The sequence below is a fragment of the Copadichromis virginalis genome, linkage group LG7 (genome assembly GCF_057382275.1).
Source record: "Copadichromis virginalis isolate Kocher_CV1m ecotype Utaka linkage group LG7, C_Virginalis_male_GT1.1, whole genome shotgun sequence".
Lineage (NCBI taxonomy): Eukaryota > Metazoa > Chordata > Actinopteri > Cichliformes > Cichlidae > Copadichromis > Copadichromis virginalis.
Window position 1 is genome coordinate 44,057,581 of NC_140624.1, and position 25,174 is coordinate 44,082,754.

The 25,174-nt window shown below is 41.2% G+C and overlaps 1 protein-coding gene across 2 annotated transcripts in view; it reads right to left on the reverse strand.

Moving 5' to 3' along the window:
• Positions 1-25,174, reverse strand: part of rai14 (retinoic acid induced 14) — a 59,906-nt gene that overhangs the window by 23,355 nt on the left and 11,377 nt on the right. For both annotated transcript variants that reach the window (XM_085463557.1, XM_085463556.1), the window contains exons 3-7: positions 5,749-5,879; positions 3,345-3,433; positions 3,076-3,140; positions 1,703-1,760; positions 1,392-1,462 (exon numbers count right to left, since the gene is read on the reverse strand). In XM_085463557.1, the coding sequence (XP_085319683.1) occupies positions 1,392-1,462; positions 1,703-1,760; positions 3,076-3,140; positions 3,345-3,433; positions 5,749-5,879 (414 nt within the window). The remainder of the gene's footprint in view (positions 1-1,391; positions 1,463-1,702; positions 1,761-3,075; positions 3,141-3,344; positions 3,434-5,748; positions 5,880-25,174) is intronic.

A 25,174-nucleotide genomic window follows, 5' to 3' on the forward strand; every position in this document is an offset into this window, starting at 1 on the left:
GGTTGAAGACTCACCTGTTCTCAGCTGCATTTGAATAAAGCACCAAATCCACACTTTTAAGCTTAAATTTCAAAACTTACATTTAACTACTGATTTTATCTATTGTTGATTTTATATACTGTTTTGTTTGTTTGTTAATTAGTTTGTTTGCTTGTTTTAATCAATTTTAAATCATGCTTTTTATTTGTTTTTGTTTCTAATGTCTCTGTAAAGCACTTTGAGTCACCTTGTTGTTGAATTGTGCTATACAAATAAACTTGCCTTGCCTTGCCTGAGTGTTTGTTTAAGTCACAAATATATAATCAGGTACAGAGTTACTCCATAGTGTATTGCAAAGCAAAACATCCCTGGTTAAATCCCAGGAGGAAACATCCCATAAGGCATCCGGCATTTAAAAAAGTAAATAAATACACGCACACACGTGCATGGTGACCTCTTGTGAATAAGAGAACAGCTGAAAGTAACTTATATAACCAGGTACAGATATATATTACAGCGTATGCCCGAGGCTAACAAGCCGGCCTGCATTCATGCATTCACAGTCTACATGTCCACAAAACAAAGAAAGAGCTTTGCAAACCTCACATACAGATTTTCAGATTTCGCTGGCTGGACCACTTTCATTCAACAAGAAAATATGAATACCAAAATTCAAATTGCACCACTATTTACAGTTAGATTCTCACCAGTCCAATATGCATCAAGAAAAATGTTTTGTCTATTATTTTTTGTCTATTATTGTCTTACTATTTTATGAAGAATACAAGTAAAAGTCACAAGAAACTGGCAGGGCCAGGATTTGAAACTACACTTAAGCTACAACTCCAAAAAGCACACGGTACAAAGTGGTCACAAGAACCAGTTTAAGAAGCTTGAACATACAAACTGCCATTGATTTAAACATGAAAAATTGCTAAAATTAATTTTAATCGGAAACAACAGAACATCTTTTCATATAGGCTGACAGACCATCAGTTTCTGTTGTACACAAATGCACACACACAAAATTTCATGCTCACACAACCCCAGCCAGACAGAAACCACAGGCATGGTGCGTCACTGCAATGGAGACCACATGTCTGCGGCTTGCATTCCCACAGTACGCTGATTTTTTACCCCCCCCCCCCCACACACACACACACACACACAACAATATTAATCCTCAAGCAGTCAGTTAATGAGGAGCCTTTATAATGTGGATTAACAACTATTTGACATAAAACAATCAGAGTCAATAAACGGACAATGATTCCTCAAACAAATTCAATACATTCCTCCCTGGAAATGGACTCATTGAAGCACTTTTGTGGTCTTTCTTCTGTTTCAGAGCCCCCCCAATCTATTGAGCCAAAATAAGTCTGGGGAATGGACGAAAGAATGGAAGTACATACTGTGTCTTTAAGGTTGATGGGGCTTTTGAGTTCACACAGCAGTTGGACAATCTGGATGTTCCCGCTAGCAGCTGGAAGGGGGTGAAACAAAACAAGAGAAATTAAAACAAGAGAGTGAGGAAAAATAGGATTGTGTTTAACAGAAACTAACTGGGCTAAAATGCATTTTAGTCACTTACGACCAAATATGATGATTTTATTCAAATAAAATTAGACCTTAAAACTAGTAGATATTATTCCACATCCCCAAAGCATAGCAGCCTTTTCTTTTTTTTTTATATCAGTGACTCTCAAGATCTTGATATACTTACCAGCGTGATGTAGAGCAGTCTTTCCTGATCCATCTACAGCATCGATAGGACATTTACTCTGGATAAAGTGGGAAAGTTATTAGTAACAATAGCATACAGTATACGCATACAGCATATGCAATGACTATTGTTAATCAAGTGAAATCATGAAAGGCCCCAAACAACTCAAAATATACGTTTTAAATTTGGTTTGAAGTATCTGTGTGTTGCTTGCTTAATTTCAATTTTTTTTATAAACTGTGTATACACACTGGAGTTTATTATCTGAGGAACTGATGCCACAATCTGTTTGCCAGTGGTGCTTCAGGCAAATGCAATTTCATGTAATATTAGGTTATACCATAAATTCATACATCTGCAGTAAACAATTGTGGCGCGGGTGTGGTCTCTGGCCCGCTGCAGAGGAGGGCTGGCATGATGAGCTCCCGGGCTAGTGTTGGGGTCCAACGTCACAACAATATATGACTGAATGTTTTTGGTTCTTCTCTTTTTCACAGTACTGTGTTTTGCTATATACAAAAAGACTTGAATGACTATTTGATCAGCCAGGTGCATGTTGCAGAGATGCTGCCGACTATCACGAGGAAGTGAGGTCAGCAGATCAGAGCTGGATGTGTGTGTGTGTGTGTGTCTCTGCTAAGATCTGCTGACCAAAACCCAAACACGCACACACAAGAATCAGCAGATTGAAGAAATGAAGCAATAACATTTTTTGGTTTCAGGCATCTTCACTGAACAGTAAGATGATTCAAGATGTGGGTTTCACACACTGTTATTCATAAACAAGAACAAGTGGTCCTGCTGGGTGACACTGACAGTCACAATCAAAACAATCTTAAGTTAATATTTATATCAGTTCTTTGTTGTATAACACATCTTGAAGTCATGTTGCCTAATCATTTATACCCAACATAATTTATAGCCCTTATATTAAGAACTATGTCAGCGGTCCACAACCTTTTTTGCGCCATGGACCAGTTTATGTCCGACAATATTTTCACAGGCTGGCCTTTAAGGTGTCGTGGATAAATACAACAAAATAACACCAGTACCAGTACAAAAAAGGGAAGATTTATTCATAACACACAGGAAAAGACCCAGGGAAATTGAGTTAACGTTAAAAATGCTTAAAAAAACAAACAAAAAACGATAAAAACCCTGAAAACCATAAATTTCACACCCAAGCCTCAACTCTCGCGGCCCAGGGTTGGGGACCACTATGTCTCATCTTAACACTGAGAGACCAGGGTATATGTATTTTAAATATCTGGCTTGACAGACTGAATCAATTTCTTTTTAATTCAAAGGCATTTGGGGAGGGAAATTAAATCGTTTTAACTTAATAAAACCCAACTTCACTTCATGAGCTTTACCTGAATGAGTTTTCTGCAGCATTCGGTGTGGTTGTTTTTGGCAGCCAGGTGTAAAGGACTAAAACCTACACAAAGGGGAAAAAAAGAGAAAAACATGCACGCAGCAAGAAGACAGGCAAGTTGAGATAACGTATGTGAAATCTTATGTATCAGTCCAGACAGTACATTACACCTGTTCATGTTACAGTATTTACAGTATTTATAGAGGGAAACTCTCAAATTTATGCAGAAACTATTTTTTAAGTTATAGTGAATATAGCTATACATACCAGCAGCATCAGTGACTGACAGGTCAGCTCCATGAGCCAAGATGAAAGAGAGGCAGTCTATCTGACCACGAGCAGCAGCTACATGAAGACTACACACACACACACACACACACACACACACACACACACACACAATTAAAAGAACAAATTACACACACAGTACTTTGTTGCCAGTAGTTTTACAGCAACACAGATGCTTTTAACAGTTTTACAAATATTATAAAACATGGTGCAGCTCTGGTGAGAACCTTATGCTGCAGCAGTGAGTGCAAATAAAAGATTAAAAAAATAAATAAATAAAACGTTCATCTACTTTTCTGATTGCTCGGCCACACTAGTCCTCCATCTACGACTCTAAATTACACTGAAGAGTGATTTCTTAGTCTCCAATTAAAAGTTTTCACATTTTAGGAAATAAAGTTATTTGCTCACTCGCCTAAGTTTAGATGAGAAGATTAAACTACTCCCATATCTGTTAAATGCGACGCTCTGGTCCTTATAATGTAATACACTTATGCTTAGTTTCTTTAATCCCTCTCAGCAACTTAGCCGACTCAGCGTCTTCCTAGAGCCTCCTCTTGATTTTCGTTTCTTTTTTCTTTTTTTTTTAAGCATGTGTGTTAATTAGAGGCTGTTGTATTTAGAATTCATAAACTTTGGACAGACCCAGTCTAGCTGTTTCCTTCTGCCTCTGGTCTTTATGCTCAACCAACTTTATATTTAGCAGAAAGGCATGGGAGCACCTCTTCTGCTCCAACTCAACATGAAACAAAATACGTGCACTTCCCAAAGGGTCAAACTATTTTTTTTAAAACCGTGTAACGAGTATGAGATTTGATCTTGTTGATACAAAAGCCAGTATTAATTATGCTTACAGATCAGATCCTTTATTGAAAGTAAAATATCGATTTCTTAATTAATATTCACCATGGAGAAGAAAAAAGTAGGTCTTCAGAGCTTTTTGACTGTCAGTGTTTCAGCCAGTCTTACAGTAGAAGAAGGTATTCACGTGACCCAGGTATGCAAAAGCTCCACTGCCACTGTTTTGCAATATGCAACTGCCAGAAAAACATGTCAGCACTGATAAAAGCAATGGATAAGCTTGGAAGTGATAGTATTTTAGGGAAGCTTTAGCTATAGCAAAACTAAATAAGTAAAAGAAGTTATTGGGCACAGCTTCAGTTCTTGCAATAAATACCCATTTACTGACCATTTCTAGAAAATCTGGTAAAGCGCTGACTTGTGAGCAGGAATGCTGTAAGTCGATATGACTGCGTATGCAAAAAAAAATTGCCCTGTGTATGCACTGTGTGCGCAGGTTTGTGCATATGCATGCAGCAAATGATCAATACGACCTCTTTCCACCTCAGTAAGATGAACGGGGGGAGGGCAAGCTCAGCCTTCCATCAGTGTGTGCGTAGGATACACATTCACACACACACAAACACACAAGTATGTCTACATGCCTTTCAGTCAGGTTTTATCACCATAGAGATACTGTAGACTCCCCCTTCGTGCGTGCTGAAAAGATCGGAGCATTGCGATTCCAAGCCCACACATTTGCCATGACTTACAAAGGCTTTGCATGCATTTGGATGTGTGTTTCTGTGTTCTAGCAGCACACAGAGGAAAAGGCCAAGGATGTGAACTACAGGTGAATGGGAAAATAAATGAAAACCTACATATTTGTTTTTCACTGCATTTATTCCTGAGATTTGATTTTCCTGGCTTTGTGAGAGCTGCTCTACAAATCAAGGTCAGAGGTGTTGAGTTTCAGAAAAAAAGAAAAGGGTCAAATATTAACACAAGCCTCTGCGTTATCACTAATACTAAGCGGTGACGCAACAGTAACCTCCACTGGCTCTGCGGAAGTGAACTTGCTTTCAAAACATAGAATCTCAGAGAGGCTGAATGAATGTCACCGTTTCAAGAAAAAGTAAGAGACATATTTTTAGATTGGCCATTCATTTTTAAAACTGTGCTGTGGAGCATGAAAGCAGTTATATAAGGCCATTACTTGAGAATCTGAGCATATAGTATAGACATATGTTTAATCTTTGAATTGAAAGGAAATGAGAAAATTCACTGTGCTTTGCTGGATATTTATTTTAAAACATGTGCAAGCTTGCCAGACAAAACCATGTTGGTGTCAACACTTAATGCATTTCTCTGGTTTGCAGCCTCAAGTCAGTTTGCTTCCCCCATGTCATCCTCATTCTACAAAAAGCACTGCAGACTGTGATCTCTGTGTGTCTATATCAACAAATTAGTTTTTATTTTAAGCAAAAGTTATGCTTTGACTTTATCGTCACCTCAGGAAAATCAAATGGAATTCTTGCACTGGAAACATAAACATTTAAATACCATCAGAAAAAAGTAAGTGGATAAGTCCAAGACCACTTACGCTGATTTGCCTTCACTGTCCAGCTTTACAGGATTGGCACCTTTCTTGGCAAGAAGGGATGAGACTTTCTCAACCTCGCCATGCTCCACTGCAGCAAGCAAGCGTTCATCGTTTTTGTTCCACTCATTTGTCTAAAGACAGAGGACAAAGAAGGAGAATAAAAGGTGGTGAAGAATATACGAAGACTACACAAAATATAAATATACAAATATATAACCCCATAAGGTTACAGTTAGGTGAGACGCTGTTAAATGGCAAGAATTTCATGTCAGCAACACATCTCAAAAAAGTAGGGACAGGGCCATGTTTACCACTGTGGAGATGTAGCGTTGACGTTGCCTTTCCACAGGCAATGATGCACTCCTGTACCATCAGAGATGGATGGTCCCTCTCCTCTTTAGCCCAGAGGACATTCTGTCCAGGTTTTACAAAAAGAATTTTAAATTTCTGACGATAAAACTATGTTTCTGGAAGTGAACCCAAACAGTGACTTCCATGAAAGAATCATGCCTGTTTTTAATGCAGGGCCACCTGAGAGCCTAAATAATATAGACATCAGATACTGATTTTTGGCATTGTCACTTGCACACATAGATTTTTCCAAATTCATAGGATTTATTGAAATTATGTACTGTAGATGATGAGATATTCAAATTTTGCACATTTTCCCACCATTTGTAAATGCAGCTTTTCAGACTGGTGAACCTCTGCCTATCTTTAATTCTTTAAATCTCTGCCTCTAAGATGTTCTTGTCATACCCAATCATGTTACTAACCTGTTGACAATTAACCTAATTAGACAGAAACTATTCTGCCAGCTTTTTCGTCTTAGTACCGCTTACTTTCCAGCTTTTTGTTGCCCCATGTAAACTTTTGAGATGTGTTACTGCCACCACCTTTTTTTTTTTTTTTTTTTTTTTTTTTTAAATGCTACACTATCCCAGTTTAAATATTTTCTTATTTTGTTGTGAATAAACTATGGGTTTTATGATATTTGCAAATCAGTGTGTACTATTTTTATTGTATTGCATACACTGTCCCATATTTTTTATATTATCAAAGACTTTTACTGACTTTAAGACTTATCTCCTATCTACTAACTTATCAAATAATATCAATAATAATGTGAACAAATGGTATGCTCCATTTGTTAACACTCATATCAGCATGTTTACTTTGCAGTCAAAGTCACCGTGATGCCCAAAATGTGAGTAATGTTTCTCACAGGGAGGAATGTTTCTCGGCTCTCACAAAACATTTGTTATCATATGTGTACAAGAGCACACACTCACAGTATCCAGTCTAGACACACTCACCAAAGAACGCATACACAAACCAAATCGTCCTTTATACCACTGATAGGCTGCTCACACAGAAAGAAGTCAGCTATTGGAAAGCTTCTAGCCTGATCTCATTCAAACACCATCTTGCTACAGAGCAGTTTGATAGTACAAGATACAGCACAGCAAGCTTTAATTGCAGGATACAGCTATGAAATGAGCAAGATTTGGCATAGCTGAAACACTTCTATAATGACCTACTTTATTAACAGGAAATGTATTTATGTATTTAAGGAAACCTTTACTGGGGAATATTGGAAGAGGTTCCTTAAATCTAATAGCAGAATCAGGGAGAGAACTGAATCCATGACCCCAAACATAACAGCAAACAAGTTCATGCGTCAGCTATTCCTACAAACACCTGTGCATATTAGGATGCAGTACAGTATTAGATCTTGACCTGATAGCCCACTGACCTACACGTGACAAGGAGGTGAACTCTCTGACTCTAGAAATACCTGTGGTGGTAGACTGGATGCTATTTTAGGAGCGCAATAAGCAGGCAAAGCAACACAGAGTGTAAGTAACCTCTGTGGCAAACACCCAAATGCAACCACTGCAATACATTTTGCACAACTGGTGGAAAAATGCTGGGCTATAAAAATCCTGTCACTCCTGTCACCGAAAGAGCAAAGATGACCACTGAGCTCTGCAGCCTAATAAGCCACAAGGTAATTAACAGATTATTGAGTATGAAAAAATATTAAAATGTGTTTGTGTTTTCAAGTGTAATGTGTAAGATGGCTGAGAACAGAGGAGTATTCCTGCTATTTTTTAAAAGCTAACTCTGGAAAAGCAATTCTTATCCAGCTGTAACTCAATACCACCCCCACGCACACATGATATCCATGTGGTAGCACGAGAAGGTTCTCTGACAGACTGGAAATAACAGATTGATTAGAAAAACATTCAGCTGGACATTGAGAAGACACAGGAAAAAAAATGGGGGGGGGGGGGGGGGGGGGTAAGATTTGAGGTGTGCAAGTTGAAGATGGGCTCTATCAGGCACATGTAATACATCCAAGAACCATTACAGATTTGATTTTAAATAAATTACAGAGAAACACTCCCTTAACACACATGGTGTTAAAATATAGCAACGTAACAAACAAGACTGGAAAACACCTGCACACATGCTGTACATGTGACAAAACATTTAATAAAGGGCTTTTAAATGTTTTATTAATCTCACCACACCACATACAATTATTAGTTCTTTCATTTAACCAAGAAGCCCCACTGAGAGCCAACTTCTTTTAAAAGGGAGAACTGTTTAAGGTGGGAGCCATATAAACTCAAAACATGCACAAAAACAAAAGTGCACATTATATGTTAATGGAAAAAATACATGCAAATATAACTTCTGTTTGTTTACAAGAATACACAGGAACCTTTAAATTAACAGGTTTTTACAGCTTTCGGGTTTTATTTCCACCAGAGGACTAAGATTTACAACTAAACCCAAAATTTTGGGAGGAAAAAGCAAAACAAGGCTATTTTCACACATTAACTGCCATATATGTCACATGTTGGAAATTATCTGAGACATGATATTAATTAATTATTAGTTAATTAACTAAAATTGCTTTTTACTTTTACATTATTGTAAGTCTGGTGATTTCCTACATGCAGAGTGTACTTCAATCACTCATACAACATAGTTGTGCTTGGGATTGGAATAGAAATGACAAAAATGAGGTTAGAAAATAGAAATTAATACCAACTCTGTGCTTGTTTCCCCAAAACTTTGACTAATATAAACAAACAAATATAGTTTATTTACACAATTCAAGACATTTAATTAAACAGGGACAGTACTTGTTTAGTGTGGCCAGTGCTTTCCTTATCTTGTTTTGTGGAAACCAGGAAGGGCAGAACCTACTGTGGTAATTGAGTGCCTTTGTAATCCAGAAATAGTAGCAAAACAAACCCACCCCCTTGGATGACAGACTGAATATCAAAGCAGTCAGAGACACTTATTACTTAATTATAAATACTTGCAAAAACCCACCCTATGTGCTCTCTGGGCACTTTTTCAAATTCTTCATTTCACATTTACTGGAGAGTTGAACAAATTCCAGTATGAATGCAAATTTTGGTGAGTGTTAAAGTTACATTTGGTTGACATACGCTGAACATGTGACATGAATCAAATGCAAATGGAAAATGTAACAATGCATTTGCAGGGTTATGATGAAATGAACGTAATGTATAGGAAACTCAAAAGAGTTGGTATTTATAATAAATATGAAAACATATAGATGTACATAATTGCTATATGCATGGCGATGTTTGTGCAAAGTTTCATTCAGATTGGCCCACCCATTAAGGAGATAGACTAGGCTATTTAATACAAGCTGAAATTAAACTAATGCCTTTTCCTTGAAATGTGATCACACCCAAGGAGGAATAAAGCTCCCCTTAAAGATGGTCGGTCATACAAGCCTAAGGATCGGTGAGCTGAAGTGATGTATTTTTTTCAGTCAGGAGTTTTACTCCGCTATAATAAACGCCACTAGTACAAGCGTAGCAGCACCCTGCATATTTGCTTCAGTGGACATTTTTTCATGCTTTTGTTGGTTGTCAGTTACTTTGTTTCAAAGAACTTCAGAATATTTAGGTCAAAAGAACAGAGTAGAATGGCCCACTATCCCCATCTTTTAATTACTGCCTACTTCACAACATCTTTCACTTTTAGTACACTTCATCTAAAAGCCTACAATGTCTACAGTGTAGGGCGACACTTTAAATCATTTTTACCACTTCGCACTATTTTCAAGCAAGTCTTCCTTCCTGTGCAATAAAGTACTATGCTGGTTCTTAAACACCTACACAACAGGTGATGATATAGTTGGGATACAGTGGGATAGTGAATGCTGTGGTCCCATTAACAAGAACTGCATGTTGGGATAAAAATTGCCACTAGCACTGATGTCTACTATAACATGATCGCTCCTAATGGTCTACAGTATGTGGCTTTGCAAAGCCGAAGAAAGAATGAAGGGCAGTCGGATCAGAGCAGCATGACAGCAATAGCGTTAGACTACATTGTATTGGACAGATTTAAGTGGAGCGGAATGCACTGCTCCACTTTCAGCCACATACACAACCGGTGTCATCAACGGGAGGCTGATGAAATAATCATGTAGTGGCAGAGGTGATGTAATATCAGCAAAGATGTAAGCTCCAACAAAAAGGTTGAACAAGAAGTGTATTTTCAAGTTTTTCTACAACAAAAAAAAAATGTATACAAATGTAAGACAGGCTTGGGGCATCGGGGGATTCCCCAAGAGCATCTTTCTCGGAGGGCTCAACCTGGGGTTGCGGTCATGGCCTATTAAGGGCTCTGTTGGCTCTTAGGTGACGGTTTTCTCGTGGCTGCGTGCAGCGGGGCCAGGGGAGGGTCTGTGCTGACGGTTACTGACCTGGTAGCCTGGCTGCCCCTGGGTGGGTCCGGGACGGGCGTGGGGTTCTGTGGGTGCTCCGTCTCTGGGCTGGGGCCCTGGCTGGGCCTTGGGGGCTTGGGTCCTGGTTGGTGTGTCGCCGGGATTGTGGGCGGGTGGGTGTATGGGGGCCTGGCCCTGGCGCAGGGTTCCGCCAGTGCATCGAGCCACCTGGGGGGCTCTTCAACTGGTGGGGGAGGCTGTTACATCATGCAGGAGGTCTCCTCTCTTCAGGAACTCACTCTGCAGGAGGGGGAGATATAGGAGAGGTGGAGGAAGATCTCAGCCTGGGCGTCTATTGTCTTGTGTAGTCTGGAAGCTGAGTGGATGACGGGGTGGGTGCAGTTTTCTCTGTGGTGGGGCCGGGCGGCGCTGCTGAACTGGGCCCCGGTCCGAATGGGCCTGGGCCCCCTTTCCCTGGCGGGTTGCGAAGTATTGGGATGCCTACTGGGGTCAGTGGGGGAGCTGGCCCCAGGGAGGGGTCACTTGCCCCTCCCTTCCTTCCCTCCTCATCTCTACAGGGAGTGCAGAATTATTAGGCAAGTTGTATTTTTGAGGAATAATTTTATTATTGAACAACAACCATGTTCTCAATGAACCCAAAAAACTCATTAATATCAAAGCTGAATGTTTTTGGAAGTAGTTTTTAGTTTTAGCTATTTTAGGGGGATATCTGTGTGTGCAGGTGACTATTACTGTGCATAATTATTAGGCAACTTAACAAAAAACAAATATATACCCATTTCAATTATTTATTTTTACCAGTGACACCAATATAACATCTCCACATTCACAAATATACATTTCTGACATTCAAAAACAAAACAAAAACAAATCAGCGACCAATATAGCCACCTTTCTTTGCAAGGACACTCAAAAGCCTGCCATCCATGGATTCTGTCAGTGTCTTGATCTGTTCACCATCAACATTGCGTGCAGCAGCAACCACAGCCTCCCAGACACTGTTCAGAGAGGTGTACTGTTTTCCCTCCTTGTAAATCTCACATTTGATGATGGACCACAGGTTCTCAATGGGGTTCAGATCAGGTGAACAAGGAGGCCATGTCATTAGTTTTTCTTCTTTTATACCCTTTCTTGCCAGCCACGCTGTGGAGTACTTGGACGCGTGTGATGGAGCATTGTCCTGCATGAAAATCATGTTTTTCTTGAAGGATGCAGACTTCTTCCTGTACCACTGCTTGAAGAAGGTGTCTTCCAGAAACTGGCAGTAGGACTGGGAGTTGAGCTTGACTCCATCCTCAACCCGAAAAGGCCCCACAAGCTCATCTTTGATGATACCAGCCCAAACCAGTACTCCACCTCCACCTTGCTGGCGTCTGAGTCGGACTGGAGCTCTCTGCCCTTTACCAATCCAGCCACGGGCCCATCCATCTGGCCCATCAAGACTCACTCTCATTTCATCAGTCCATAAAACCTTAGAAAAACCAGTCTTGAGATATTTCTTGGCCCAGTCTTGACGTTTCAGCTTGTGTGTCTTGTTCAGTGGTGGTCGTCTTTCAGCCTTTCTTACCTTGGCCATGTCTCTGAGTATTGCACACCTTGTGCTTTTGGGCACTCCAGTGATGTTGCAGCTCTGAAATATGGCCAAACTGGTGGCAAGTGGCATCTTGGCAGCTGCACACTTGACTTTTCTCAGTTCATGGGCAGTTATTTTGCGCATTGGTTTTTCCACACACTTCTTGCGACCCTGTTGACTATTTTGAATGAAACGCTTGATTGTTCGATGATCACGCTTCAGAAGCTTTGCAATTTTGAGACTGCTGCATCCCTCTGCAAGATATCTCACTATTTTTGACTTTTCTGAGCCTGTCAAGTCCTTCTTTTGACCCATTTTGCCAAAGGAAAGGGCGTTGCCTAATAATTATGCACACCTGATATAGGGTGTTGATGTCATTAGACCACACCCCTTCTCATTACAGAGATGCACATCACCTAATATGCTTAATTGGTAGTAGGCTTTCGAGCCTATACAGGTTGGAGTAAGAAAACATGCATGAAGAGGTTGATGTGGACAAAATACTCATTTGCCTAATAATTCTGCACTCCCTGTAGCTGCCTCCCTCGTCCTGCTCCACCACAATCACCCACACATGCAGGGCCTTGGGGTAAAGGTGTGTCACCAGGGTGCAGGGGAGGCATCCCCCCCTCTGTCCCCTTCTGGCTGCCTGTGCCTCAATTTTATCCCACAACTTAAAGACATTCACATTATTCACACTCTCATAACACATACATATACGATCTTGGGGGTGGGCACGCTACACCGAATCCAAAAGACCATCAGGGTGTACAACCTCACCCCTGGCGTTGTCGCCCTCCTCTCAATTTTAAATACACGTAGACATTGAGGGCTATCAGGAGGGGCTGTGCGCTTACCAGCTGCTCTCTGGCAGGTAGCTCCATGCCCTCCTGGGTTTTTAATGCACCTTAGAACACACATGCATCAACACTACATATGAGCGGGCGGAGGGAGGTTTGGAGTCTTCACACACCCCTGTTCTCTGTTGCCTGTTGGAGCGGGGGGTCTGTGAGGAGGAGTTGGCTGTCCGATTGGGGTCTGGAATGTGGGGCCTCCCTGCTGCTGCCGAGGCACCTTGCCTCTACTCTCCTTATGTATGGCCTTATATAATCGCTATTACATTAACTGTGAGTCTGATTTCTCCCTTTCTGTTCCCACCAGCCAGCCAAACGTCTTTCATGTGGGTTGTTTGTTGTCTCTATGCTAATCTTTTTCCTCTATGCTCACCCTGCCCCAACCAGTCATGGCAGATGGCCAACCCGTCTCACAGCCTGGCTTAGGCCTATAATGCCTGAGGTCTTCCTGTTAAAATGGAGTTCTTCCTCAACACCACATCCAAGTGTTTGCTCACAGGGGATTGCTGGATCACAGGGGCTCTTTCTCTAATATTGTAGGACCTTGACCCTACACTATATGAATGTTTTTATCTACACCAAAAGGCAGACCAGTCCAAGTTTTTCTCATTAACCTTGAAGTGCTCATTAGAGCTGAAACAATTAGTTAACAGATTAGTCAACAAATATGATTTTACAGTGTTTTAACATAAACAATTATTAATCTGATCAAAGTAAAACTTGGCAGATTAATTATCACTGAAAAACAATAGATTAGCAGAAGTTTTGTTCCTTGTTATGTGTAAGCTGGACACAATGAAGCAAAAAGCAAAACAGATTTGAAAAACACTGACATAAGTGAGTGCACAACACATGAACCCTGAATAACTCTGAATAATATACACGTGCTTTGCCTAAGCAACATGTCACAGGTCACTTATTCTGAGATTATTAACTAGTAAGACCCCGCCATACTGCTTCTACTATGGGTTGTTACTTCCTCTCTCTCTTGGTTTCAGTCAGTTTCCCCTGCCTTTGGCTGTTTGCCAGTGTTAGTTTTAAGATCCCCCTTCTTTCTATTTCTAAGTCTGCATCAAGTGTTTACACTGCACTCAGAGTGTGTGTTCCCTCTCTGTCTTTGCCCTGACGCTCATTAAGACACACAAAGACTGTGCTGATAACACTAAGCGATTCCTGTTTGTCCAAGCCTGAAGCAGGCAGAAAGGGCAAGAACAAGAGAGCAAGAAGCCAGCATTTAACAGTAGTAAAGACCCAAGAAAAAGGAACTACCGGTACTGTGTTAGAAAAGATACTGAGGGACAGAAATACTAAAGTGGCATAACTCTGACTTCTGTTAACTTGTACTCTTTTCAAAGACTCACTCTTTTTCTACATGTGTTTCACAGGTATACATTTCTCTGTCAAGCTCTGAAACTCCTCTGCCCTTCTAAAGTAAATAGCAAACAGATGCCTATCGGTTGTGTGTGTGTTTGTGTGCCTGTTTGTTAACCTAAAGATCTGTGCATAAACAATTTGTGTTTTCCCTTCTTAGTTCTCAGAAGGAAAAATAAACTAATATCAGGAAGTAGTAATTCCTACATCAGATTCTGTATGTTTGTAGAGTTGCACTGCTAAGAGCAGATGTAGTTTAACACATAAACATTTACTTTCGGAAACCCAATAGTATTACCCTCAAATGACATTCATGTTGATCTAGGAATGAAAAGGTGTTTGTTCTACTTTCACTTTTCATGTAGTTCTGTTTACTTTCAATATGCTCTAAATCACTCAACCAAAAAAAAAAAAAAAAAAAAAAAAAAAAAAAAAAAAAAAAAAAAGAGAACAGGACATCAACTTCTCTGAGCCAGCTGGTTAAGATTGACCCAAGAATCAGAAACACCAGAAGGCATCTGAGACGCTGTTGTTCAACAGATCTATGCAAAACTTTTCCCAGGAATTCTAATGTATATCCATGGTAAATTTCATTGAAATACAACAATTGCTTTGCCAGATGTCCTGTCAAGGATTAGGGAGTCATACAAGGAAAACTCATAAAAAGCAACATCTGTGTCTGTATAAGTAGGTAACAGACAAGATAAAAAACTAGACATTAGAATTTAAAAAAAAGAAACACTGTGCCAGACAGGTAAATTTATTTAGTCACACACACACTACACTACTCGATTTGAAACTTGCACCAGTTAACTCACCTACATTTATCTTCATTATGTTTACTGGAGATAGAATCTTTTTAGCTTTACTCACATTAAAAGTAGGTCAGACACAGATACAACAAGGTTTAACTGCAGTGGGGAAAAACACATCTATACAAGAAAGGGTATTTTCAGCTTGAGAACAGTTGAGATTCAGAAGAAGGCAGGACATACAGGAAGTGGTCAAGAGGATGTAAGAAAGAACAGTGTACAAAATAAAAGGAAAAGAAGCAGAAGAAAATACAGAGATTGGTGCATCAACAATATCTCTGCCCTTTGATCAAGCTGTGGACGTTAACTTCAAACCCCTTATCTGTAACAAAACAGATCCTCAAATGTCCTCAGACAATACATCCTTTCTCTAAGGCCACAGCTGAAACTGCTTACTGCCCTCTGTAGTGCAAAAACACACAAGCACAAGTCCACACATACACATCACAATGGTTTAATAGACTCTGAAAGCAAGAATAGAAAGGGTTAGCATAGAACTGTCAAACAAAGACCAGATGGTTGCTTTTGTAAGGAAAGATGCTGCCACATATTTCACAACACTGCCGAATGTGGGCCGCACGTTTAGATAATCAGACAAATTTACATCATGAGAGTATTTTCTAGTTTAACGCTCTTGTTTATAAATCTCCAGCAACATTTAGCACCACCCTTTCTTTACAAAAGATATTCCGCTCTAAAACTAGAGCATGCTGTAGTGCCCAACATAACATGTTTTGTGCACTGGACCATCAGGAGAGAGATCAGCACAAAAAAGCTCATGTAATTACTTTTTATGCTTCTATCTTAATCCATAGAAGCATAATTTATTAGACTTATATTTTCTATTACCAATCCTAATATGCAAATTAATTAGTAACCTAAGCTTTAAAATGTTATATAGACTCAGCTCTGCTGCAGGGATCACCAAATCAGCAGTGGGCAGGAGCAAGTGAAAAGATGTCTTTCATTCCCATTTAAATGGTTCGATGAAAAACTTTTATTCAATTATATTCCATTTTTATTAATATAGTGCCAATTTACACCAACAGTTGCCTTGAGGTGCTTTATATTACCAAGTAGAGAACATATAATATTAGAGAGAAAACCCAAACAATCAGACGATCCCCTGTGAGCAAGCACTTGGCGATGGTGGGAAGGAGAAAACTTCCTTTTAACAGGAAGAAACCTCTAGCAGAACCACGCTTAGGGTGGGGCAGCTGCCTGCCTGGTCCAGCTCGGGGTGGTGGGGGAGTATATAGAGATGAGGACAAAACACAAACTGGTAGACACTAGAGCAGGGTGATATGACCAAAAATATTTATCACGATATACACTTGAAAATTTGCGATAATGATACATACATACATACATACATACATATATAAAAAAAACACCCAGCACGCCCCTGCGGGCGGTTTATCCTTCAAGCTCGGGTCCTCTACCAGAGGCCTGGGAGCTTGAGGGTCCTGCGCAGTATCTTAGCTGTTCCCAGGACTGCGCTCTTCTGGACAGAGATTTCCGATGTTGTTCCCGGGATCTGCTGGAGCCACTCGCCTAGCTTGGGAGTCACCGCACCTAGTGCTCCGATTACCACGGGGACCACCGTTACCTTCACCCTCCACATCCTCTCGAGCTCTTCTCTGAGCCCTTGGTATTTCTCCAGCTTCTCGTGTTCCTTCTTCCTGATATTGCTGTCATTCGGAACCGCTACATCGATCACTACGGCCGCCTTCTTCTGTTTGTCTACCACCACTATGTCCGGTTGGTTAGCCACCACCATTTTGTCCGTCTGTATCTGGAAGTCCCACAGGATCTTAGCTCGGTCATTCTCCACCACCCTTGGGGGCATCTCCCATTTTGACCTCGGGACTTCCAGGTTATACTCGGCACAGATGTTCCTGTACACTATGCCGGCCACTTGGTTATGGCGTTCCATGTATGCCTTGCCTGCTAGCATCTTGCACCCTGCTGTTATGTGCTGGATTGTCTCTGGGGCATCTTTACACAGCCTGCACCTGGGGTCTTGCCTGGTGTGATAGACCCCAGCCTCTATGGATCTTGTGCTCAGAGCTTGTTCTTGTGCTGCCATGATTAGTGCCTCTGTGCTGTCTTTCAGTCCAGCTTTGTCCAGCCACTGGTAGGATTTCTGGATATCAGCCACCTCCTCTATCTGCCGGTGGTACATACCGTGCAGGGGCCTGTCCTTCCATGATGGTTCCTCGTCTCCCTCCTCTTTCTTGGGTTTCTGCTGCCTGAGGTATTCACTGAGCACTCGGTCAGTTGGGGCCATCTTCCCAATGTATTCTTGGATGTTCCTTGTCTCATCCTGGACTGTGGTGCTGACACTCACCAGTCCCCGGCCCCCTTCCTTCCGCTTATCGTACAGCCTCAGGGTGCTGGACTTGGGGTGAAACCCTCCATGCATGGTAAGGAGCTTTCTTGTCTTTATGTCAGTGGTTTCTATCTCCTCCTTTGGCCAGCTTATTACCCCAGCAGGGTATCTGATCACGGGCAGGGCGTATGTGTTGATGGCCCGGATCTTGTTCTTACCATTCAGCTGACTCCTCAGGACTTGCCTGACCCTCTGCAGGTACTTGGTGGTTGCAGCCTTTCTAGCGGCCTCTTCATGGTTCCCATTTGCCTGCGGGATCCCCAAGTACTTGTAACTGTCCTCTATGTCTGCAATGTTGCCTTCTGGTAGTTCAATCCCCTCAGTTCTGACTACCTTCCCTCTCTTTGTTACCATCCGACTACACTTCTCCAGTCCGAACGACATTCCAATGTCATTGCTGTATAGCCTGGTAGTGTGGATCAGTGAATCGATGTCTCGTTCACTCTTGGCATACAGCTTGATGTCATCCATGTACAGGAGGTGGCTGACAACTGCTCCGTTCCGTAGTCGGTATCCGTAGCCAGTCTTGTTAATGATCTCACTGAGGGGGTTCAGGCCTATGCAGAACAGCAGTGGGGACAGAGCATCTCCTTGGTAGATCCCGCACTTGATGGTGACTTGTGCTATGGGCTTGGAGTTGGCCTCTAGTGTTGTACGCCACATCCCCATTGAGTTCCTGATGAAGGCTCTTAGGGTCCCATTGATCTTGTACAATTCTAAGCATTCCAGTATCCAGCTGTGGGGCATTGAGTCATAGGCCTTCTTGTAATCAATCCAGGCAGTGCACAGGTTGGTCAGTCTGGTCTTGCAGTCTCGGCTGATTGTTCTGTCTACCAGTAGCTGGTGTTTTGCGCCTCTGGTATTCTTGCCAATTCCTTTCTGTGTCCCGCTCATGTATTGACCCATGTGCCTGTTCATCTTAGCCGATATGATGCCTGACAGGAGCTTCCATGTAGTACTGAGGCAGGTTATTGGTCGGTAGTTGGAGGGGACCGGTCCCTTCTTGGGGTCCTTGGGGATCAGGACCGTCCGGCCTTCAGTTAGCCATTCCGGGTGTCTTTCGTTAACTAGCAGCTGGTTCATTTGTGCTGCCAGACGCTCGTGGAGTGCAGTCAGCTTCTTCAGCCAGTAGGTGTGAACCATGTCGGGCCCTGGTGCTGTCCAACTCTTCATACTGGAGACCCTTTCTTGGATATCTGCCACTGTGATGGTTACTGGACCCTGTTCAGGGAGGTCGCTGTGGTCTGCCCTCAGATCCTCTAGCCACTGAGCATTGCCGTTATGGGTTGCATCCTTCTCCCATATGCTCTTCCAGTATTTTTCTGTCTCCAGCCTTGGTGGTGCTGTTCTCTTATTGTTCCCTTGCCACTGAGAGTACACCTTTGCTGGTTCTGTGGAGAACAGCTGGTTTATTCTCCTGCCTTCTATCTCTCTGGTGTACCTCCTCAAGCGGCTGGCCAAGGCTGTGAGTCTTTGCTTGGCAGTTTCCAAGGCCTCAGGTATGGACAGCTTGCTGTATTTCTTAGGCACCTTATTTGTCGCACCTTTCTGCAACTCCGTTAGTTGGCTAACCTCCCTCCGTGCTACTTTGATCTTGCCCTCTAGCCTCCTTCTCCATGGAGGGTACTGCCCCTTGTGGCTGTTCAACTTGTAGCCAAGCATCTCACTGATCACTGCTGCCGTATTGTAGATCAGCTTGTTAGTGTCGGTAACCGTGGTTGTAGGTATTGTCCGTAGTGCTGCATTAACATCATCTAGCAGACCTTCTGAGGGTACTTCACGTAATCTTGGTAACCGGCTACGGGGGATCCAGGTTTCAAGCTTGGCCATGATCCTATTTTTCAGGTCAGTTCCTCTCGCACTCAACGATCCTTCTCCTATCGCACTTGGGGCTATGTACCCAATCTCGGGTGGGGGTGATGATATCTCCCCCCTGACCTGGCGTCCTGACTCCTCCTTGCCGTAGCATTTGTGTTGTACCTCGTCAATCTCTAGCTGTGAGAGCAGTCCCTTCTTTCGAATGTTGGAACACTGAGCTACTAGTTGTTTCGCCGTCATTGTGGATGTTGGGTATCGAAGAATCCATAGGTCCGTAGTAGCATTCCAACAACGCCCTGTTTTCGTCCCTTGCCCACCGATGCCTTCTTGTTCCAGTAGCCCACTTTTCGTCAGGGTGCCCTGGTTCCTCAACACCTGACGCGGACCTTGTTGATCCGGGCGACGTCCGAGCCGGCATGCCTTCATATTTATCTGTCTCGCTCATGTCTGCGGTAGGCTTGCTTAGCATAGGGGGTCTAGCCTTAGGACCCTTACTGGATACAGACGCCCCAGGCAGGAATCGAACTTGCGATCCTCTGTTCCAAAGGCGTGTAGTTTAACCACTACGCTATCCATATATATATATATATACACACACACACACACACACACACACATAAATATAAAAGACACACTAGACAAAATACTTTACAACTCCACAACTTTATTAGTGCAAAAAACCCCATCAATGTATTTTCACTTAAACAAGCAGCTGTTTTTTTATGTGCATTAAAGTTATATAAAAAGTTTACAGTGCAAATGCAAATTCCTTGCTGACAGTTAAACCAAAAGGCATTTCCAGTGGAAATTGGCCGACATATCCTCAGCATAACCATGTATAATATCCACATAACTTGAGTTATACACATACAATACCGTAATATTATGTTGAAGCACAGTATGTATCACTCAGCGAGGCTCCTGCCTACGATAGCCGTAATGCTCCGACAATCCATCAAGCAGTGCGGGTTCGTAGCTTAGCAAAGTCATACTAAAACATTTGACAGATTTTTGAGCGCCGTGTACGACATAAAATCATTTCGAGGTCAGTAAACACAACTAGAATTCATACATAAGGCACACAGGATTATAAGGGGCACTGTCGATTTTCAGAAAAATCAAAGGATTGATTTTAGGTGTGCCGTATTTTCCAAAAAACATGGTAATAATGACGGCCGGCTAGCATGCTCTACCAAAAATAGTACTTTGTTGTGTATCTGACGGACGAAAGCTAAACCAGTTCCACACCACTGAAGTTGCAGCATTTTTACACACCAATTCTGGTTCATCCATTTCATTCAACGATCGGCTTTCGCCCTTCTCATTCTCCGCCATGCTTTTTCCGCCATGTGCGTATGAAAATAAAAGGCACTGCACATGCGCATTTTACCCATATTCTATTGTGAGATTTTATTTTCTTATCGTTGCCCAACATTATACCGGTATTACTGTGAACGGTATGATATGGCCCAGCCCTAGCAGACACATTTTTGTTGAAAAATAAATAAATAAATAAATAAATAAATAAATAAATACTTGTAAGTGAGCACTCAGCCAGCTTGCTTCACAGGTGACTGTGAAAAACTGCCTGACATACTTTACTACTGACCGTTAACTAACATTAGTTAGCTGTGTAGTTACAAAGACTACAAGATTCACTATAGTATATCTATAATACTGTCCAATTCCTGGTGGACAGTTTTTGGAGAATTAGAATACAAACTAAAGAAACGAACAGAAAACACGAGGTCTTCTTTCTTGTTCAAACCTGGACCTCACACTACAACTCAACCGCTAATAGTTGCATCACAGATTTGGGTGTATTACACTAGTGGTGGTGACTAAAGTGGTCAGAAGCCAACAAAAACAATGACCTAGAGATTTTCTTTAATATGTTGAACCTACCCATGCTTATTTAATGGATTACTTACATCAATTTATCAGACTCATCAGCTCCCTCTGACGCAACAAAAAGATTACACAACTTCCTTCCCCCAAACGTATACAATATTCACCATGACCTGTAAATAGACTCCATTGTATAAAAATAGTGAACTTAGTTAAATGGTGCTCTCATTAACACCTGATGTCGGCCAATGAAGATGATTTATTTATTAATTTGTGCCAACGTACCCAAAAACCAACACTGCCATGCAGAATATCTGTCTTGTATTCAGTGACCAAACATACATTTCAAATGCATTACATCTGCATGACTATGTTGGCCTGCCTCACTGTTATATTTCCAGCATTTTAGTACATTTCCGTTTCAGTCATAGAAGTCATTAAATTTCCACAGTAAGTAGTGAATGCTCTGTTCTTTGCATTGTGTTTTACTGCATAACTTTTTGTTAATCAGAGGGAAGTAGCTAAAGTAGCTGACTTGTGTTAAAACAAGACATGACAATGGTTGACATGTTTGCTTTTCTTTCCATCTTTCCCAGTTTTTTTAAAATCACTAGCCAATAGGGCTGGGCCATATTATACCGTTCACGGTAATACCGGTATAATGTTAGGCAACGATAGGAAAATGAAATATCGCGATAGAATGGGAGTAAAACGCGCATGCGCAGTGCCTTTGTTTTCATACGCACATGGCCGATTGTTGAGTGAAACAGATGAACCAGAATTGGTTTGTAAAAATGGTGCAACTTCCGTGATGTGGAACTGGTTTGGTGTTTGTCCGTCAGATACACAACAAAGCACATTTTTTTGCAGAACATGCAAGCGGCCATTGTTATTGTCGTATTTGTCGGACTAAGATGCTCTTAAATCTGGGAGTGATCTGGGTCCTAAACTCCGTATACTTCAGGTCAAACAACACTGCAGCATCACTTAGAGTTAAAAACTGTCTAAATTCTTTCATCTTTAATAAAACGATCAGCATTGCTGCTTTACCAGGTGTAACTATAAAGTTTAACTTCCAGGCATCCATGAAAACAAAAGTTATTACATTTAACGGAGTTAGAAGTTAGCAGGAAGCTAGCGGAAGTTAGCTCGCTAGTTTCGCTAGTTACCTTAGCATGATATTGCATGTTCTGACTGAGAGATTTCTGAAAAAAATCAAACGTACAGCTCTGCTATCACTTCCAACATAAATGAAGACAGGAAACTAAACAGCAGTGACGTTTGTAGGGTTACTGAAGTTGGGCTAGCTGGTATATAATGATGTGCTACGTGATCGCTAGCGACACAGCTATGTTAGCATAACATAAACAGTGAAGCTGGAGGACGAACACTAACACTTTTCCACTTATAAAAGTTAACGTGAAGGTTCTTCATGGTTAGAAACAAATGCAATCGCATGGCAGGATGCTGTAAACGGACCAAACTTCAGTCAGGAGAACAACTGAGATAATCCATCCACAATACGAGGTTAGTCATTACTATACTGCAACAACATGGGAATAGAGCAGCTGCCAGAGAATTCAACATTAATGAATCAATGGTACAGAAGTGGAGGAAGCAAGAAGAATGAGTTTAATAAAGTTTGATTTATCTGACTGCTTTGTTTCGCTTAATGTGCCTTATAATCCCGTGCACCTTATGGTCCGAAAAATGCGTACTGCACCTCTTTTTAACTTCAGTGGATATTATACATGGTTATGCTCAGGATATGTCAGCCCATTTCTACTGGAAATGCCTTTTGGTTAAACTTTCAGCAAGGAATTTGCATTTGCACTGTTACATTTTTATAAAGCTTTAATGTACATAAAAACCAGCTTCTTGTTTAAGTGAAAATAAATGGAAGGTTGTCTTTTTGCGCTAGTAATGTTGTGGAGTTGTATTTTGTCTCGCATCAATTATATCGTCGGTTATATCGTTATCGCAAATTTTCAAATATATATCGTGATAAATATTTTTGGCCATATCGCCCTGCTCTACTAGCCAACACTGCAGTACACATAAAGACAGGAAAAAAAACTAAACAAAAAACAAAACTGTGAGCACATCCATAAAATCCCTCCATTCTTTTCACTTCATCACTAAGCGCTGTCTTATTAAAACACACACACAAATTAACAACACAAATTAGTTAACCTTCTTAATTGCCTCTGCTTTTATAGCTTTAATTGTGCTCCTGTCATAAACAACTTGTGCAGTTACAGGAACAATAAGACCAACTGTTGAGCAAAGCCCACTGTAACTATGTGCTCATTCACATCTGCTGTGAATACAAGGATCAGCTAATTGTGTACAAGCTAAAGCTTTAATGAACCAACTGTATTACAGACTGCAACCTCCTTAGACTATAAACAGGCAGTAGATCACTTGAAACCCATTAACAATTTTTTTTTTCAATAAAATACACTACTTCGAATCAATTTTAAAGCCAAAGGACTGCATAGGATGTCCAGCATGGGGGCTTTGTGTGTGCAAGGGGACCTCCAGTTAAAAAATAGTTCTCGTACAACACTTCCTCCTGACACAAATAGCTTTTCCTGCCCTATAAATAAACACTGCTAGACTTGGAAAGCGACCAGCCTCATTACACTAGAGGGCTGCTCATAAAGTTGAGGGAGTATAAAAAAAATACACAGTTCCACTTCAGTCAAGATAGGAGCCAGTTTAAACACACTCAACTGTAGACTCGCATGTGTATCAAGTTTTGGGGGTTTTTTTGTTTATTTTTTTAAAATAGACATTGTGTTGAGCTAAAAGCTAGAACTCTTTGCGCCAATCTTATACATAAACCTGTCTGTTGCTTCACTTAATTTTAAACCACTACACAGAACAAGAAACACGTCTCGCAAACTGTTCTCAGAAGTACAATGCCAAAAGTCTCTTAAAAAGGAAAGTCTCAGTTTTTTCAGATGAACTGTGTCTAACCCTCCCTCCATCCATCTCCTAGCATGAACATTGTTCCAGTTGTTCAGAGAAGGCCAAACTAAACAACCCGTCTGAACTGAACTGGGGGCAGGGAGCCTAAGTACCCTTCTCAGAGAAATAGGCTTTTTCTTACACACTTTCATCCTTTCCTCATCATTTACAATCACTATTTCTTTGCTCTTGTAATATCATCTTTTTGTCACATTTTGCTCAGGATGACTTCATCGCAGTATTCATTCCCTACTCCCCATTAACTGAACTCCTTTCACTCACTTTATCGGTTTCTGTCTGTTTTAAAGGTTCCGCCATTTTTATCAGTGATTTGTTGGGTCTTACTTACTTCATTACTTCATCTACATGTAGTGCAGTCATGCTATGCTGGATGTAACACATGCTTTTTCCTAAACCCAGTCTGATAAATGTCCTTTCTCTCAGACATGATTACATCAATACTCACACAAGGCAGCCAACAGGCTAACCATACATCACCACTGATGTCTTCACACCCACATGAGACAACAAACTAGCCCATGCACAAACATACACCCACACATAAATGAGCATGCAAACACATGCAGGCACCAGGTTCGTCATACCCGGCTCTTCTTTACACGCTCTGCGTTTCATGTATTTGCTGACGAGCAGGTTTTCTAGCAGTGTGTCTGCAGTTCATGTGCACAGGCGATAAGAAATAAAGGGATCCCATGGGAAAGTCCTGTTTTAATTGGATCCATGTTTAAGCAGACCCTAAGCTATTTTCTTCTGCCTTTCCTTGGATTAATTGAAACTAGTTCAAGGCTGTATTCTTTAATATTCTTGTGGAGTAAATCTGGAATGATGAGAGCATTGCAAGTGCTGTCAGCAGTTGACTAACTCCAGCCTATAAAGAACCAATACTGGTATACTAAACATGCATCTCAAAGGCTCACTATCCAGCTAGATGACCAATTTTCAATCAATTAAATGGTTAAGTGATGAAAGCTTTTAGCTCCATTTCATTGTTCATGCTGGTGAGCCGTACCAGGTTTC